Source organism: Oenanthe melanoleuca, chromosome 1A (assembly GCF_029582105.1).
Source record: "Oenanthe melanoleuca isolate GR-GAL-2019-014 chromosome 1A, OMel1.0, whole genome shotgun sequence".
NCBI lineage: Eukaryota > Metazoa > Chordata > Aves > Passeriformes > Muscicapidae > Oenanthe > Oenanthe melanoleuca.
Window position 1 is genome coordinate 38,060,537 of NC_079334.1, and position 17,898 is coordinate 38,078,434.

Genomic DNA, 17,898 nt, shown 5'->3' on the forward strand with positions numbered 1-17,898 from the left:
TGCTTTTGTGTTGTAAATTGTGCAATAGACAGATCACATTTTAGATTAACAAGTCACAGGAAAAGAAAATTAGAGATAAATTAAGAGATTGGGATTTTATACAGCTTTTGAGCAGGGAAGGAGCCTAGTAAAAGTGAAAGGTGTGAACTTGAAACAGTTAATAGGAGGAAGCAGCATCCTCAGAACTCTGCTAAAGTTGCTTAGGCAGGTTTTTATGGTCTGAACATGAGAGAAAGTCTGAGAAAATCCCAAGCTGATTTTGAATATATCCACTCTGTAGGAGCATTTTGAAGGCAGAGATGGTTCTTCCACAAGCTAGAGACATTTCTTAGCTGAGAAGGATGGTGGGGCTGAGGTTGAAAAGTATGAAATTAGGTAAAGGCAGCTCCTGGGCTTTTGATTTGAAGAACTTGGCTAAATTAGAGGCATATAAATGAGCTGCAGGAATTAGGCAACAAGAGGAAAATGGAAAGACTTTGCCAGTCAGTTGACAAGAATACTAAATTGCTTGTGTATTAGAGGGGATAATAGGTGGCACATTTGTTTAGAGAATAATGTCTTTATTTTCCATTCTGAGGTTGAGAGGTGTCTCTCATTTTGCTATCATTCATTTTGCTGGCATCCTCTTGGAATTATTCCTATTTATCATTTTTGAAATTTAATTGTTCTAAAGGTGAGAGGGTATAAAATGCCACTGGTGGCTTTGTTCCTTAGCAGCAATTTTATGGGTTTTTTCCTGTGAACTCTGTGATCTTTTTTTCAGTAGACCAGCAGCTCCAGTGCTGTCCTGTTACTTGCAATAAAGGAAAATACACTATTTTATTTATCTATTTTTGGTACTGTTTTTGCTCCTCTAATTTTAGTTCAGCCAGGTAAAATTATATCAGCTGTTGCTCATTCTACAGCCTGCCTGAAACACACAATACCCCAAAATCAAGGGAATGCAAGGAGCACATACATTTTATGATAGATTGTAAATTGGGCCTTGGAGACTGATGCTGACACTTTGAACAAGAACAGTATTTAATTTTTAAATAGTGATTCTATTATTAAAAACTGCTATCCTTTCTCCACAAATATTACTTGTAATACACTGTCAGCTCATTCTATTTTATAGAATCATAGAGTAGTTTAGGTTGGAAGAGACCTTAAATATCATCTAGTTCCAACCCCTCTCCCATGGGCAGGGATGCCCCCCAGTAGATTATGTTGCCTAGGGCCCAATCAAACCTGGCCTTGAATGTCAAGGAATGTGGCATCCACAGCTTCTCTAAGCAACCTGTGCTTTACCACCTTCAGGTAAAGAGTTTCCTCTGAACAGCTAAACTGAATCTCCCCTCTTTCCGTTTAAAACTTCTGCCTTCTCCTATCACTATCTACCCATGTAAGAAATCACTCTCCACTTTCCTTCAAGTACTGAAAAGGCAGCAAGGAGGTTTTCCCAGAGCCTTCTCTTCCCCAGGCTGAACAACCCCAGATCTCTCAGCCCATCCTCACAGGAGAGGTGCTCCAGCACTCTGAGCAGCTCCACTGGACCTACTCCAACAGGTTCAGCTTTCCAGAAATCCCTTTCAGAGCTTGCTAGCTGTCATTGATTGCATTTTGCCCATAAGATCTGAGATGAATAAAAGGTTACTCTGCTAAATGAAGCATGAACAAAGCCAGGGTGCAAACATTATGCAATATTAGTAGAACAGAATACCAAAGCCAGTACCGTGAATCATGCTCTGTGTGTGTGGTTCATTTATGACCTTTAGTCACAAATGTATGAGGAATCAAATAATATTACTCTGAATGAGTGATAATGGTGCTACCCAGCTGTAGGGCATCTTGAGTGTTGTTCCTGTGCCCTTTAAACACTGCAGAAGACTTATTCCTGCCTCTCTTCCTTGCTGCTACATTCCCTCTTGAAACCATTGACCCATGATCCCAATCTCAAGTTCTTGATTAGATCATCTTTAAAAATAATTATATCCTTTCTTTGCAAAATAGAGATCAAATAATCTTTGCAGTACAAGGAAGGGGTATTACATAAATAAGCGACCTCCTATGTCCCATCTCTGCCCAAAAATATCAGTATTTAAATAACCATCACTCAGCTCTCTGTAAGAGACTTGGGTACTCATCCAATTGCTGTTAAAAAAAAAAAAAAGAATAAATAAAAATGCCCCTACAAAAGAAATCTTAAATGTTAGCAAAATAGCCTAAGTTATGATGTAGATGTAAAACAGGGGAAAAATTGGGGTTTTTCAACTCTTTTTATCTGTGACTTGATGAAACCTGGGAAAAAACCAGAAAGGCATAGATGAATTGAAGCAGAAAGGAAGGAGAAAAGTAGAGAAAAGCTTCCCTACTTGCAGCAGATCTTTCTCTTGCACACACATTTCTAGTTGTGGCTCTTATTTTGCAAGAGATCATGGAAAAGACAGGTGAGTTGACTGCCTGTCTCTGTGGCAGTCTCAGGGAAACATGAGAAGGGAAATAGAGGAGCCACAGCATGACAGAGGACTATGAATCTCACTATCACAACTAGGAATGAAATCTTGCACCAGACTGAGAGGACTTGGGACAGCTGTAAGTGGATCAGTCTTACAGAGAAAATGTTTTAATGGACACCAAACAATAGGGGTTTTGGGCTGGTATTCACATAAAAGACATAGTCCTTAGGAATACAAAAACCACACAGAGAATGGCAAGATTCATTAAGTGTAGTTTAAGATACTGTCTGACAGTAATGAATAGTCTGTGGGTGAATGAAGAAAAGTGGATGTGAATGCACACTGAGTCCCTGAGTGCTTTCATGTTGCTGGGCTGTCAACTGAGCAGTACTGTAAAAGGCCTTGCAAAATGGTCTGTATGGAGAGTGCCACTGCTAAAACCATGTCTTAGAAATTAAATTAAACAAGCCTGTAATAGGTTCTGCCTCTTCTTTGGGTTGGTTATCTGGTCTCAAGTTTGTACAACTAGCTGTGGATTTCAAGTGCCCTGTAAGATCAGCTTTGATTTTTGCATTTCAGCAATCTAGCTTCCCTGAGCAATGGCAAATACTCAAAACTCATGGTGATAAGCCTGTGGTATTTTGATCTATTTCTGTTACAAAAAGCTTTTAACATTTCATCTCTTGTTTCTTAACACAGAAAACTGGGAGGCAAATCCCTAGCACGCTGATTCTGAATGGACTGGCACAACCACACCTTCTGTGCTTTCCCACCATTGATTATTCTGTCAACCACAGAATGATTTAGGTTGGAAAGGAGCTTAAAGGTCATCCAGTTCCACCCCTGTGCCATGGGCAGGGACACCTTCCACTAGACAAGGTTGCTCGGAGTCCCATCCAAGCTGGTCTTGAACACTGCCAAGGATGTGGCATTGTGGCATCCACAGTTTCTGTGGGCAACCTGCCAAATAGATATATATGCATAAAAGAGCTTCTACCTTTTTTTTTTTTTTTTTTCCAAGTAAGATGGGGGAAAAGCCAAGCACCTGGATTTGTTCAAAACATTCCACAGCTTCTCTGGGCAGCCAACACTGTATGTTTTTCTCAGCTGAGACTGAAATGACAAATAAAGGCACAGGTTTGGCTGCTTAGTCTGAGCCTTACACATCAGACTCATCACTGCTGCTTTTGAGTACCTTCTACTTGTGTGCTGGGTGCTGACAGTGGCTTCTTGGGATGTCTCAACCTTTCTGTAGTAAGAGCTGACTGCAGTGGAGTGTTTTGTATTGGACCCTTTCTGGAACTAACACTGGCTTGTGTACACAAATGCACACACATACTTCCCCTACATTCTGCTGGGTTTTGTTAAAGAAAGCAAGTTCAAGGAAAGGCTTGTGCATTTCTGCATTTAAGGATTTGTGAGTGTCCATCTGTGAGAGTTTACTCAGGTTCTTTGGGGAACTGTCGGTGATTGTCCCTTATATATCAGAGCTGTCACATGTATGATTGCTGAGTGGGTTCTGGAAAAGGATCATTGATTTTTGTGAATTGAAAAACGAACAGAGAGAGCAGAGAAAAGCAAAAATATAGTCTAAGACATTTGGGAGTCATGGAGGATTGAAACTGATTTCTTCAATCATGACTTTCTGTAAATGTTCCAACTTTTTTCTCTTGAAGGCAAGAGTTTCAAAGATTTCAAGGTTTTTTCCAGTTCTTAACAATCTTCCTTAACTTCACCAAGATATACTTCTGTGATCCACTAGTCTGAACATGAGGCATGCAGGTGTAGAACTTAGGGTTACAGAAAAGGAGAAAGAAAATAAAGTTTCAGCTGTACCAACAAGAGCCTAATGGAGAAAAGGGAACTCCTACCTGAGGGGGAGATTGCTTTACTTAGAATCATAGAATTGTTGTGGTTGGAAAAGACCTCTAAAATCAGCAAGTCCAGCTGTCCAGCCATACTTGCTGTCTGTAAGCTTCAAATATTTTGTATGAAGGGAGCAAAAAAAGGTGTGAGGAGTAGAAGAGTACACTTCTTTGATCAAGAAAAACTAAATACTGTCTTCTGTTTTTAACATAAGTGAGAGACATCTAGATCTGTGAAGGCACTGCTACAAAAGTGTTAAAACTTTGCATTGCAAGAACTACAAGGTTTGAGGACCTATGCAATTTTTCTGGTCTGAACCAGCATCTTGCCAGATTTTTTTGACTACTATCAGTCAAAGAATCATAACAGAGAAAGCTGCAGGGACCTGCTATATACAGTTCCAATGTGAAAAACTTGCTAGTCTGTGAACACCTAATAGGAAAGAAGCTTGCAAAATTATTGTGAGATAGTAAGATATCCACTTGTTTGTCACATCATCACTATAAAGTACAGCAGCATCCAGGAGAGGTCAATAACAGTCTTCTGAAGCTGTTTCAATTGGCCCAGCTGGCTCTTTAGAGTCTAAGTCTATTTTGACATCCTTCCTCTGTGTCGAGCTCTTTTAAGCTCCCAAAAAAAATTATTTGTATCTCGTGTTGCCATGACTTTGAAAAAAATAAAAGAGCACCTCAAACCTTGCAGTTGGAGAAGTGAGAAGCTGCAGAGCACAGTGCTCCCACAGGAACAAGCTCAATAGCTGTACTTCCCAGTTTAAAGTACAGGAAGGCTTTGGAAAGGAAAAAAAATCACATACTAAAAAACTTTGGTTTCCTGTGGATTTAGTGTAATTATTAATTGCAAACTATGACTGAAGCTTTTCCCTTTCTAGAGCTTTTAAAGGTACTGTTTCACATGTAGATACTCTGCTGCCTAATACAAGCAGCTTGCTTTTTGGTTTCCCCACTGTGGGAATCCTAGTGTTTTTTGTCCTCTACCACCCACCAGTTGTTGACCTGGATTTCACATGCCATAGGGATCAGTAAGGATTAAAAGATATATACATTTTTGAGGACACAAAGAAACACATGTAATGTGATGTCTTTATCAGGTTAAAAACACATTTTTCAATTTTCAAAATGATTTGTGATCGTCTTTTGAAGCAAAGGAGATTGGTAAAACTGCTTATTTTATTTAAAATAATTCTAAATACTGTACTAGATACTATTTATACTATACTAAATATAGTATATTTACATTTTGCAAAAGTATATCTAGAATAAAACCCCTTGATGCCAGTGATTTAAGCTGTCAAATAAAAAAGGTGTGCTGCTATCTAGCTGAAGAAATGTATTAGCATGCAGAAAGCAAGGCTGCTTCCTTTGGGATGTTTTAATCAAGCCTCTTGTAGTGATTGAGATGCAATACTCTAAAATGAGAAAAATTATTAACAAAATCAAAAATCTAGAGTGTCTTTCACACAAATATTCATCAGTGTATCTTATGTAATTACATAGTCAATAAATCAGCACGGTGTGCAAGTGCTTCAGTCGTGGTGTAAATACCTTAATGACTGAAACATCTTCACACATGAATAATTTATACCTGTGTGATTCATTTTTCATATCCATGCTTTACTTCAACATGAAAATCTAATTCTTCTTCGTCAGAGAATGTGTGTTTGATTATTGCCTTCTGGTTCCTCCTTGTGCTTCTTTTGCACCGTTAGGCACACTCCATTTCTTCTCTTCTGGTTCCTCTAATGTAGTTATCTTATTTATTCATCCTGTCTGCCTTGATTTGTGTTCCCAGTGCATTTCAACAGGCACCTGGGAAATAACACTCAGGCATAAGCTGCTTGTGCTTATGCAGTTTCCCAAGTAACTGGAAAAAGGATCAGCATCTTGAAAGATTTACACATTCTCAACAGATATTTGCATTCCTCTCCTAAAGGCAGCCATTGCAGAAGGAACTTGTGCAAGTTGGGCTTTGCTATTTTCTGGGTCAATATGAATTAAACCTTTGTCAAGGTACTGATGACAAACAGTGTTTGGGTCTTCTTCCCACAGATTTGTAAATGTGAAACTTGCATGTAGCTCCAGAAACCACTGGAATGTTCAAGATGAAAATAATTGTGCAGGAAGGGGAATAGGGAATACTTAAATTCTGCTCTGCTGCACATGCTTATTTGCCTGTTTGTAAGGCACTGCATGCATCCTGCCTTAGTTAGACCTTTAACCAAGTCATCTAAGACAGGAATTTCATTGTTATAAACTCCTTTAGTTAGTAAGAGAAAGAGCTGCTGAGGGCAGTTCATCCAGCTTTAAAGCTACTTAGTGCTTAAAGCTCCAGGCAGAAATGCTACTGGGTGGATTCTATTCTTTTGGCTCAGAATTTAAAATTAGTTCAGGTTTGTGGACCAGCTTATTTTGGTAGTGCCCATGTAAGTTGAGCCTTTAAAAATTCAGCCCTCGTTATGTACAAAAATTGTTCACTCAGATTTAATGACCACTTTCAAAATTGCTGAATCTTGCCTTCAAACCCTCAGATTTCGAAAAAAAAAAAAAGAAAACCAAGTTGCAAGTTGTGGGGGGAAAAGGAGTTCTATAATAATTAACTGACACTTTTCTGGTATTGTATGTTATTTCATCCAACCTTTTTTACTCCATTTCAATATGCAGTTTACCTACATTATGCTCAAATGAGGAAGAGCACCTTCACTGAGTGTTCATTACTCTCCTGTACAATTTCTTGTATCATTACATAGATTGTTAATTTTGTATGCTAATACAGTTTCACTGTCTCTTCTGTGCCAGTATTACATTTTTTGACTAATTTTTTAGATTTAAGACTGAGTGGAGTATCTTACATCTGTTCTCTCCCCATACTTGGAAGCCCAGCTGCAGTTCTTATACAGCCTCAATCTTAGTGTCTTCTGAGACACATCACAATTGAATGTTCTCTTTGTATCCTCACAGCTGGTTCCAGTATGTTGTGAATACCAATCTCTCCTGTTTGCTGGCAGGACATTTGGTAACTTTGATCCAGCATAAGTTTTCATTTATTCAGTTTTTTCTTATTCTGATTATAACCACCTCCAAAGGTTTCTGGTAGTACTTTGTTTGTCTCAGTCTTTTTACATCCTTAAAGGACATCTTCTCTTACTGTATCTTACTGCACTGAGATGAGTTATTGATCAATGGGTTAGTAGGAGTTCTCAGCCAGTCTCCAGAATGTACTCCACCCTGCTCTCTGCCTGTTTGTTTTGGCATTTAGGAAGAAGCCTGCTGTCTTTTGCTTTGTTGTGTCTAGCACTTGTTCTCTTGGGTAGTTTCTCACCACAGTCATCAATCATGACTGTTGCTCCAACTTACTTTCCTGTTTTCTGTATTCAGTGTTGATCATTTGCTATCTGTGTCCTGTTGTAAGGCAGTATTTTATCCAGTGACAGGATGTTAAAAGAATCTTCTGAACCTCTTCACATGTATTTTGTTGTAATTTCTACTACTACTAGGTGTCATGCCTCCTACACTTTCACCATTTTCTCCTTTCTTTTTGTGAAGGATTTCTTGTAGACCCTTTCTTTATCTTCTTCATTTGATTATTATAGCTGCTGTCTACAGACCTTCATCTTCTTTTAATGAAAATTAATTTAGCTTTCTTCTCTAAGCTATTAATTTACTCTTTTTTTTTTTTTTTCAGATAATTTTCTACTTTTTAAATTATTTCTGTTTTTCTAGCATGTCTGTTTAAATTCCAGGTAATGTTTATCTTAAGTTGTTTAAGAGAATGATTCACTAACATCCTGTTTCTCTCATCTGGTCCATCTCAGATTCTGACACACTCTGAAACTTTCAGACATCCCAGATTCACAAACTTACTCTTGCTTTTATAATTTTCAACATCAAGAGCTGATTATTGGCATCTTACATTATGCTATTCCAGTGTTTTTTGAAGTGGCATGTTATCTGCTTAGAGAAATAGAATAGCCATGGAGATTTTGTGTGGGGAAAACATGAAAATGGCATAAATACCACATTGGTATAATACTGATCTTTTGTTTAATTTTAACAGATTCAGTAGCAACAGCTTCTGGGCCACTGCTAGTTGAAGTTGCCAAAACTCCTGGTGCTGCTCTTGGGGTTGCACTATCTACCTCGATGTGCTGCAACAAGCAGGTCATTGTCATAGACAAAATCAAATCTGCAAGTATTGCAGACAGGTGAGTGTGACAGAGGACTGACACTGCAGGTCCATGCATACATTTTACTTCTTTTTCTGTTTGTTTACTTCCCTTTTCTGAAAAAATCAGCGGCACCAGGTCCTCTCAAGGTTGCATGTCTTAAAATCAGCACTTTGTCAGATCACTGTTCCAGATGCCGAGTCTAAGACTTCCAGGACACCATCTCCTTCAGCTCATTTGTGCAGTATGGGTGACATAAGCCAGCCCCCATGTCATGTGTCACTGGCTGCTGGCACTATGCAGCACTGGAGTTTAGAGCTCTGCTCTGGCTGTTAAATGTAGCGCTGTGGCAGAGACTAGTATTTTAAAAAAAAACCCATAACCCACTGGAATTCTTGAAGTAAGTGCACCATATGGAACAGCTGTCAAGGGAAGTAAATTTTGAGGCTTTGCAACCTTGAAGTGTTCTTTTAGAATATATCACTCATTCTTGTGGCACAGTGAAATGGAGCTCCTTATGTCTGGATTCTTTTACTGGTATTTTAGAATACAAGTGAGGTATAAGGAAGACTGGCTTCTGTATTTCTAAATTGCTTTGCTGTAATATTTCAACTTCATTTAAACCTTTAAATAAAAACATTTAAACCATTAAAATTATAGCTAGATGTTTTTCCCCAGTGGTCTGAACCTCTGGAACAGAGCTGTGGGATCTTTTCTGGGGTGTGTGTGTGTGTGTATGTGTGTGTGTTTATACATATACAATATATTTCAATATCCATTCCTCTATCTAAATTTTTTTTAAAATATTACGTTTCAGCAGCAAATTCCTCCTGCATGTCCCCAGTCACCCTACCTTGTAACTCCTCTTTTGCAATGGTGCTTTTGGTAGCACCCACTTGTAGCAGTGAGTCTACAGCTCCTCTGTGGGCTTTTCCCTACAGTAGAAACTTGAGAGTGACGGCCATTGATCCAGGGGTGTTCTCCAGTTCAATGGTGCAGGATGCTTTAATTTTCTCCCTCTGTTTTTTCCCATTTCGCAGGGGGTAACCAATTAAAGGAGCTGTCCACTTGACTGGTACGTCGGGATGCTGACTGCTGTGTTTGCATTTCTCAACTCATCCAGTAGCCAGTCTCTTGAGTGCAGCAAGATTTAGCAGATAGCCCCCCTCCCCACCCCACTCCTAGAGTCACCATGCTAGCCCTGGTTTCATTATTTGTTTGACTACTGCATAATTTCATCATCATTTACAGCTTTTGTACTAATAAATGTTTGAACTATTACTCAAAAAATGATGAACTGGGTGCTTGTGTGAGGGATATGTGACCAAGTTATTCGAGTTTTCTTAAGCTCTTCTCATTTTATCCTGCTGCCATTCACACATATTTTTAGAGTCAGCTACCCCATTGCAGTTCTGTGAGTGATGTCTTGGCATATACTGTATTAACTGAATTGTTTTTAAGGTTTGTACTAATAGAGATAAAGTCTGACCAGTGACAGTGCCTACAAAACCCAAATGTCTCTCGAAATAAAGAACACGTTCATAGTTGTCATGGCCAGTTTGAAGGCAGAAGAGCTCATTGTGCAAGCAGAGAGCATACCTGATCATACCAAGTTTTTTCCCTTCTATATAGATGTGGTGCATTACATGTAGGAGACCATATTCTGTCCATTGATGGCACCAGCATGGAGTACTGTACACTGGCAGAAGCAACACAGTTTTTGGCTAATGCAGCGGATAATGTCAAACTGGAGATCCTCCCCCACCACCAGACACGGCTGGCACTGAAAGGCCCAGAGCACGGTAAGAGGATCTCTAGCCCCAAATACCTCCTCCTCTTTCTTTCTTTTTCTTTGCCTGCCTATGCTGAATGGTCAAAGCTATTGCTGCAGTTTTGTCTGTGAATGTTGTTTCAGCTCCCCAGGTTATGCTTCTGCAGTTTCTGAGCAGTTCTGTGTTTTCTTGGTCTTAATGACCTCTCTGAGATCCTTATGGCCAGAGAGGGAAATGTTTTGCTAAGAAATACGTCTACAAACCTGCAAATAAGGATGCCTGTTGACTCTACTGTTGCAGTTGTTGGGGGTGCTATGAGATACTTCATTAAATTAATCTCTACGTTGTTTCTTAAATTTAGAGTGGAGAAGTAGTATCACAGCCAACTTATTTTCAGCATTTTGACTTGATTTTTATGGACACTTCATTAATAACACCTGTTCTCCCCTAAAATACATAAACCCCTCCCGTATTTTCTCTTGTTAATGGCATTATTATTTATTACCGTTGTCTTTTAAAGTGCTTCTGAGATTGCTCCATGGGTTCACTGTCAGTGCTTATGAAAATTGTTTGGAAATAGTTCCCTAGATTGCAGACCTTTTCACTGCAATACTTATTTAATACCAACATGCTTGAATAGAATGGCTTTGCATTCTCAAATCAAATGTATATAAAATGTCTTAGTATTTGAAGATGGAGGCTCCCTGTCTTGTCTTCTAATTAATCGTGAGAAAGTGGCTAATTCACAGTAATCCATAAATTCAGTCTAAAATAGCTCAGTTACTGAAAACAGTAATATCAAATACACAGAGGGTATGTACTTGTGTTGCAGCATGAATCAATGGTAAAATTTTTGTGAGCCTGTGCTTCTGCCTCCTTTAGACCAAGACAAGATTTCTGAGGTCTAGAAAATGATGGTAAATGTTCTGGGACATCCATGCAACATCCAGGTTGTCCCTTGATAAGTGGTGTTCAGGCAGTTTCTCAGAGTAGTGACAGAGGAGACATTAGTTTCTCCTAGACCAGGGGGCACAAAAAGTAACCTTTGCAATTACATGTTCTCCCTGTATCAGCTCTTTCCCTTTTCTACTTAAGCTGGTTAGAACCACATAGAGCAGAGGGTGATACTGCACAAGGAGAATGAGATGGAGGCCAAATTTGCTGTGTACTTCCATTCCTTTCGGTTATGACAGTACACTGCAAACAAATCTTCCTTTTCCTTTTGAAGCAAAGATGTCATGCAATTAATTTCTGGATGGTTCAAGAGTTTTGAAGACTGATACTTTTGATACACAAATGCTGGGGCCAATGATTTGTGTAGATGATTGTATTACTTGAAGCAGTTGGTTTGTTAACCAACATTTATAACTGATGCTGTTAATGTTCTAGTAACTGGTATAGATGCTTAGAAAAAACAATGCTCTTTCTAGGCCAGAATTAAGAACTGTCTGTTACAAAATCAAGGTGATCTGCAGAAGATGATATATAAGAGCATCTTTTGGGGGAAAGTGTCTCTAAAGTAATAAAGTTGCTTTCTTCAGTGAGGCAGAATAACTAGGATGTTTACAGCCCTTTCCAGTCCCTCACCAGATGGTGCTACCACAATATCATGACCAGTTCAAGATATAATAAGCTTTATGGAAGCAAGTCCTCTCTTAGAAACAACCTTTCATCAGGTGTAGTATGACCTAGAGGCTGCGGAGGGGGAACATCTCCCTTGATATGTCAGGAATAAGCTGAGTCATTAGGGCTGTATCTGCTGAGCTCAGTTATTGGTCTTATGGGAATATGTTAGGAATTTAAAACAGGCAGGAAAGTCAGTATATAAAATAAACTGAAATTTTAGCCCTAAAATAAAGTGAAGAGCTCTATAAAAGATAGGATTCTTTTTCTTTTTTTTTTTTTTTCCTTTATACTGTGCTGCTGACATTCATTTCTCTTGCTGCCCCATTAGTTTTATGTTTACTATACACAACCCTGTACTGGAATAGCTGAAATTACCACTAAATTACTGTGGTTACACACAAAAGGATTTTCTTTTACAGAACTTTTGTTGAATTGGGACTATCTTTCTACAAGCTTAGCAAACTGAATTTGTGTACTTTCCCACTTTGTAGGACATTTTTATCTTCACTCTCAGCATGAAAATAAAACATTAAGAAAAAATCTCAAGGACTACCAGATAATTTCCTGCTGGAAGCAGTCTTATTAATTAAACAAGGCTCACAGCAGCTTGAAAATAATAAAAATCCACCTGGCCACGTTGTTCTTATCAGATTTTAATTTTTTCACCGTAGTTAAAGTTAAGAAATCTCGCTGTCTGTGCATGTAATTGAAGACAGTTTCATCTGAGAAGATAAGCTAAGTCTCTAAGTCAACACAACATTGTATCAGGCTGCTTCTGCTGTTTCTGGGACTTTTCTGGCTTTTTCCAAAGTCCCTGAGGGTGGTGGTGCCAGTGGTGAGGAACCTCAGGGGTGCAGACCCAGACTGAAAGAATTTTTATTTTCAATTTATTTTCTTTCTTTTGGTATCAGATATTGAGGCATAAAAATATTTATTTTGATTCAAGCACCTGCCAGGGCACAGAGTGTGTTCTCAGGGAGGGATGCAAACTGATTGAAGACATGGGGCCAGGTCAGGCAGTTCCAGGGTCTGCAGTGTTCCCACCACTCCAGCAGGCTGCAGGGATGTGGTGAGCCCCTGTGCTCCCCTTTCCCTGTCCCTTCCCTGGTGTGCACTCCACAGATCCACCCTCTAGAGACAGGCATCACTTTTGAGTCAGAAGGGGGAGTGCAGTCAGGCAATTAGCACATCAGTGCTCATGGAATACAAAGTGAAGCCAAAGGACAGCTTTCCTTCTGCCAGGGCACAGAGCTTACATTGGTGCCTGCCCTTTTCCCCCCTCATTTTGTGTCATGGAATAAGACATGAACACAAGGTGTGGGTTCAACCTAAATGCTCAAGGTTTTGGGCTACTTTTAAAGGCCAGCATTGGGACAGACAAGTCTATATACAAGTTTATATATAAAAATATAAATGTATATATAAATATAAATTTAATTTTTAATAGGAACGTATTTAGAAGCAGGTTTAGATTAGATATTAGAAAGAAATTCTTCACTGCAAGGGTGATAAGGCACTGGGACAGGTTGCCCAGGGAAGTTTTGGCTGCCTCATCCCTGGAAGTGTTGAAGGCTGGGTTGGATGGGGCCCTGAGCCACTTGCTCAAGTGAAAGGTGTCCCTTCCTGTGGCAGCAGGGTTTGAACAAGATGGTCTTTAAGGTCCCTCCAAACCCAAACCATTCCATGATTCTGTAGTATGGGTGAATCCCTTGGTGTTTTAAGATAAAACATTCAGTAAATACTTCCCAGTTTGAACTATGCCTTTATGGTTCAGCAAGGATGCAGACATGCTTAATTTAATCATGAATATACTGTATTTAATCAAGGGAGACTTCCATCCCTTTCCTTTAAGATTTGACAGCTGAAGTGCTTCCCATTCTCTTAGTAAGTACCTAGTGAAAATCTTCACTTTAGGCACATCCTAGATTCCACATATGTAGAACCCCCAATTAAATAATCAAATACAGTCTGAAATTTCCTCCAATGAAGGATCATTTTAAAGTTTTGAAGATCAAGTTAATAAAAAAGAAAAAACCACAAAGCTAAAACATAAAACTGCACATCCAGCTAATCAATAAGACTTCTTTTCTTTATTAACCAGGTTTCAGGATAGAGTTTTCCCACTGCTGGCATTGGGAAGTCATTTACTGCATAGAATAGCATAATGCCAGCAATAGATTGTGGCAAAATTAAAATGTCAATACAGTAAATTGAAATGCCAGGGAAGCATCTCCATTCTAGGCAATGCCATGTAAAGTATCTGGTTGGTCTTTTTAAAATAGATTAATGCAAGCAGAGTGTTATTAACCTTCAGTTAGTGGTCATATGTAGTATCTTAGTATTTTCTGAGAAAGTTTGTAGTCTTAGGCCCTAAGCCAGAGGGAGATCAGAAAGTGGTTCAGTAAATCATTTTTCAAACAAATACAAAAAAACAAAAAAACTCAGACAGAAACATTTTTTCTGAGAAAAAATATTATTTCTGCTCCTCAAGTTAGAACCACTTGATAAGAAGACAAGAGCAGATTATTTATCACTTTATTTTTTTTTATTTTCAATTTAATTTCTTTTTTTTACTTCTGCTTTATGTTTTGTTTTGTTTGTGCAATTCAGTTATTTTTACCTCTTCTCTGGTCCTTTTTTTTCTGATTTTCCATCATCCCTTCATGCGGGCAGTGAAGGTTGAAAGAAGCAACAGGCAACTTACCTGGGATTCGTGTGCCAACAGCCACAGCAGCCTCCTCACCTACCACCATTATAACACCTACCACCCTGACCATTGCAGGATGCCAGCCCTGAAATTCCAGAAAGCGCCTCCTCCAAACAGCCTTCGTAATGTTCCACACTTTTTCCTGCTGACATACTCTCTTCTCCTTCTCTTCTTCCTCCTCCTCTTCCCTCCCTTCTTCCTTCACTCATACTTTTCCCATTTCAGGCTCTAAAACCTTTTCAGTTTTATGGATGCTACACTTTTTCATAGCCATGCCAAGGTTATTTCTGACATTTTGCAGCTTTTCCTCTCTGTAACAAAGCAGCCTTTGTAGACAGGAAAAGGCCTGAAAATTCTGAATGAATCAGCTCTTCTATGAATGAGTGGACCATTAGATTGGAGAAGTGTATATAAAGCATGATTTTTGAAGGCAAAGCATTGCTTACAAATCTTTGTCAGAAATTACCTATTTTTTTTAGAAAAGGCATTTCTAAAATCAGTGTATCTAGATATATTGATGTACATTAGTTTGGGGATATGTGTTGAAAAATTTAATGTAACATACTTTGCTTAAAGTAAGTTGTGTACTATGAATATACCTTTTATATCTACATTATCTCTGTTAGCTTCCAGCATGTGTTGTCATGAAATGCTGGCTTTCCCTTTTCCTAGGTCACCTGTGTGGTTTAATGTGTTTGTTACTGGAAATGCACAAACCACTCCTGTGCATCATTCCTGTGCCTATACATACAATGTTTGATTCATTGATGAGTTACAGGCACATGCTGCACTCTTCTGTGAAGACTGAGTGCTGTATGCCAAGTGTTTGATTTCTTACAGCAGCTCTGGTGTCTTCATCCTTCTCTCCTACCTCCATGAGTGCATACAGCCTGAGTTCCCTCAACATGGGGACCTTACCTCGCAGCCTCTACTCCACCAGCCCACGTGGGACAATGATGAGGCGGAGGATGAAAAAGAAGGACTTCAAAAGCTCCTGTAGGTGGTAACAGCATTTGCTCAAAAACGTGCAGTGAATGAATGGGTGGAGGAGGGGGAAGATGCAGAAAAAGAGTTCTTGACAGAAGAGAGATTTTCTGGTAGATGTAGAAGAACATAAAGATATTTGTCCAATGCTAAAATGAGATGAATAGATGCTAAGCAGCATAACTATCTCATCTGAAATTTATGAAGGAATGTTTTCTTCTGACAGTGCTGGAAGAGTTTGTTACACTGTTACTGAAGTGATTTTCAAATTCCTTTTTCAACTCTTCCAGTGTCCATTAGGGAATAGAATTCATAGCTAAATAGTCAAAAACAGGTTGCTGGTAACCACAGCTGTCACATTAGGGAAGGCAGAGCTTGCCACAGCACCTCCTAGACAGTTCTAATGTTTACATCCACACCATGACCTGTGCAGTTATTTTAGTGAGGGAGAGCAACAAGTTACAGTGAAGACTAAAGAGCCTCATTTGACCACTCTCTGGGATTCAAAGCATGGATTGTCTATGAGTCAGTCATATCCCAAGCCAGAGTAGATCTGTTCAGGCTATTCCACTTTGCATATTGCCAAGCATTCACTGGGCTGGAAAGAGTGTCAGTGCATTTTTTCCAGTCTCCATGAGAGTCTCACCTCTCTTTTGGCTTGTCCATCTTTGTGCAATCCACAGCAGCTCAGTTCCTCCAGGGCAGGGAGGTGAGAACTGCTCTGTAAATCATGTGCTCTAGATAGCAATGCTCAAAAATCCACTCTGAAAGAGCTGAGCTGCTGCACACTGCAGCACTGCTGCTGTGTTTTAAAGACTCCCCATGGTCATAGTAAAACCAGAGCAAACCAGCAGCTTCTAAGCCAGTCACTATGGAATTGTGAGAATATATTAGAGAGGAACTGAGGTTTTGCTTTCTTGCAGTTTTTGTTGCTTGCTTGTAATTTCTTCTGTAAAGCACATATTTTTGCATAACATTTGCCTGTAAGTGCATTTTTTATTTTTAATCCAATCAGCCATTTTTCACTGCTCATCTGTTGACATGTTAGCTTCTAATGCATTCTTTTGGGTCACAGGGGGATACTGGGTCTGTCATGCTGTGGTATCAGTAGAGGTACATGACCAGCTCTTGTGTGTTCTCTACACATAAAACAGTAGAAAGAAACAGTAGTGGTGTTACACTATTACAGTAATTGATTTGAATACTAAAATCAATGCAAAAAATAGTTCATCAATAATGCTATGTTTTAGCTGTTCAACAAAGGGTGAAATCCTCAAAGCTAATCCTGTTATAGGTCTTGGACACAGCTGTAACTCGTGTTGTTAAATTTTTTCAGATATTTTTCCTTCAAGGAAGCCTTGTCTGTGTTATCTTTCAAAGACTCTAAACAAGGCCAGTGATGTGGCATTTAAGTGGGACAGTCACATAAGCACTGCAGCCCACCTAAAAGATTCTTCAATTGAGAATGCCCTGGGGATGACAAGCTGCAATGAATAAACAAATCCCTAGACAGGAGAAGTTAGGAGAAGGCTTTGTTGTACAGTAGTTTATTACACATTCACAGTTCCTCACTCTGTTAGTAGATTTACACCCATACTTGTGACAGCAGTAACAGCCAACTTAAGAGACCCACACTACTCTGAATGTCCTACAATTGACCAGGATAGAGAATGTCCAGTCCTGCACCTTTCCACTATCCATTGATGAGACTTGGAAAACCTGTCCCTTTGTGAGAGACTCATGAGAACCAAGTAGATTGACAGCTGTGCTTTTAATGGAAAAAGAGTAGCACATTCTTCTTAATTTTAGTGTTGTTTTTTTTTTTTTTCTTTAATCCAGTTGGATAATTTGAGAGTTTTATCAAGGTAAATTTTAATAAATCTTTTAGAATGTCACTTGGGAATAAAAACATGTAGGTTGCTATAAAGTTTACATTGCTAGTTATTTAAAAATACTTGCACAACATAATGTGATCATGGCATAATTAATGAAGATGTAGTGTGATGGCACGAGAGGTTACAAGATTTTTATGCTCATGATTTAACAATCATTGCATTAGTTATACAGATCTTTCTAAATATGTGGCTGCAAAAATTGAGGGCATGCCCTGCTGCCACAAGCTTTTTCCATTTCACTTGTTTTCAGTTTTTATTCTTTCTCTGCTTTTGTTTGTTTGTTTCTTCAAGGTGTGGGATTCATTGTGGAAACATTTAGATTATTATTTAATTAAAGTTTAAATCCTGAATTATATTGTAATAGGTCCCTATTAGTAGTTGGAAGTGAGACATAATTTATACCAATTTGCATTCTTAGGGTTGCATATCT

General features: G+C 38.9%; 1 protein-coding gene across 2 annotated transcripts in view; it reads left to right on the forward strand.

The window, feature by feature from the left end:
- GRIP1 (glutamate receptor interacting protein 1) overlaps positions 1–17,898 on the forward strand; it is a 301,151-nt gene that overhangs the window by 247,145 nt on the left and 36,108 nt on the right. Inside the window, exons 8-11 of one of the 2 annotated variants that reach the window (XM_056514544.1) lie at positions 8,376–8,523; positions 10,117–10,286; positions 14,556–14,711; positions 15,430–15,585. In XM_056514544.1, the coding sequence (XP_056370519.1) occupies positions 8,376–8,523; positions 10,117–10,286; positions 14,556–14,711; positions 15,430–15,585 (630 nt within the window). The remainder of the gene's footprint in view (positions 1–8,375; positions 8,524–10,116; positions 10,287–14,555; positions 14,712–15,429; positions 15,586–17,898) is intronic. The other variant, XM_056514539.1, reaches the window with a different exon arrangement.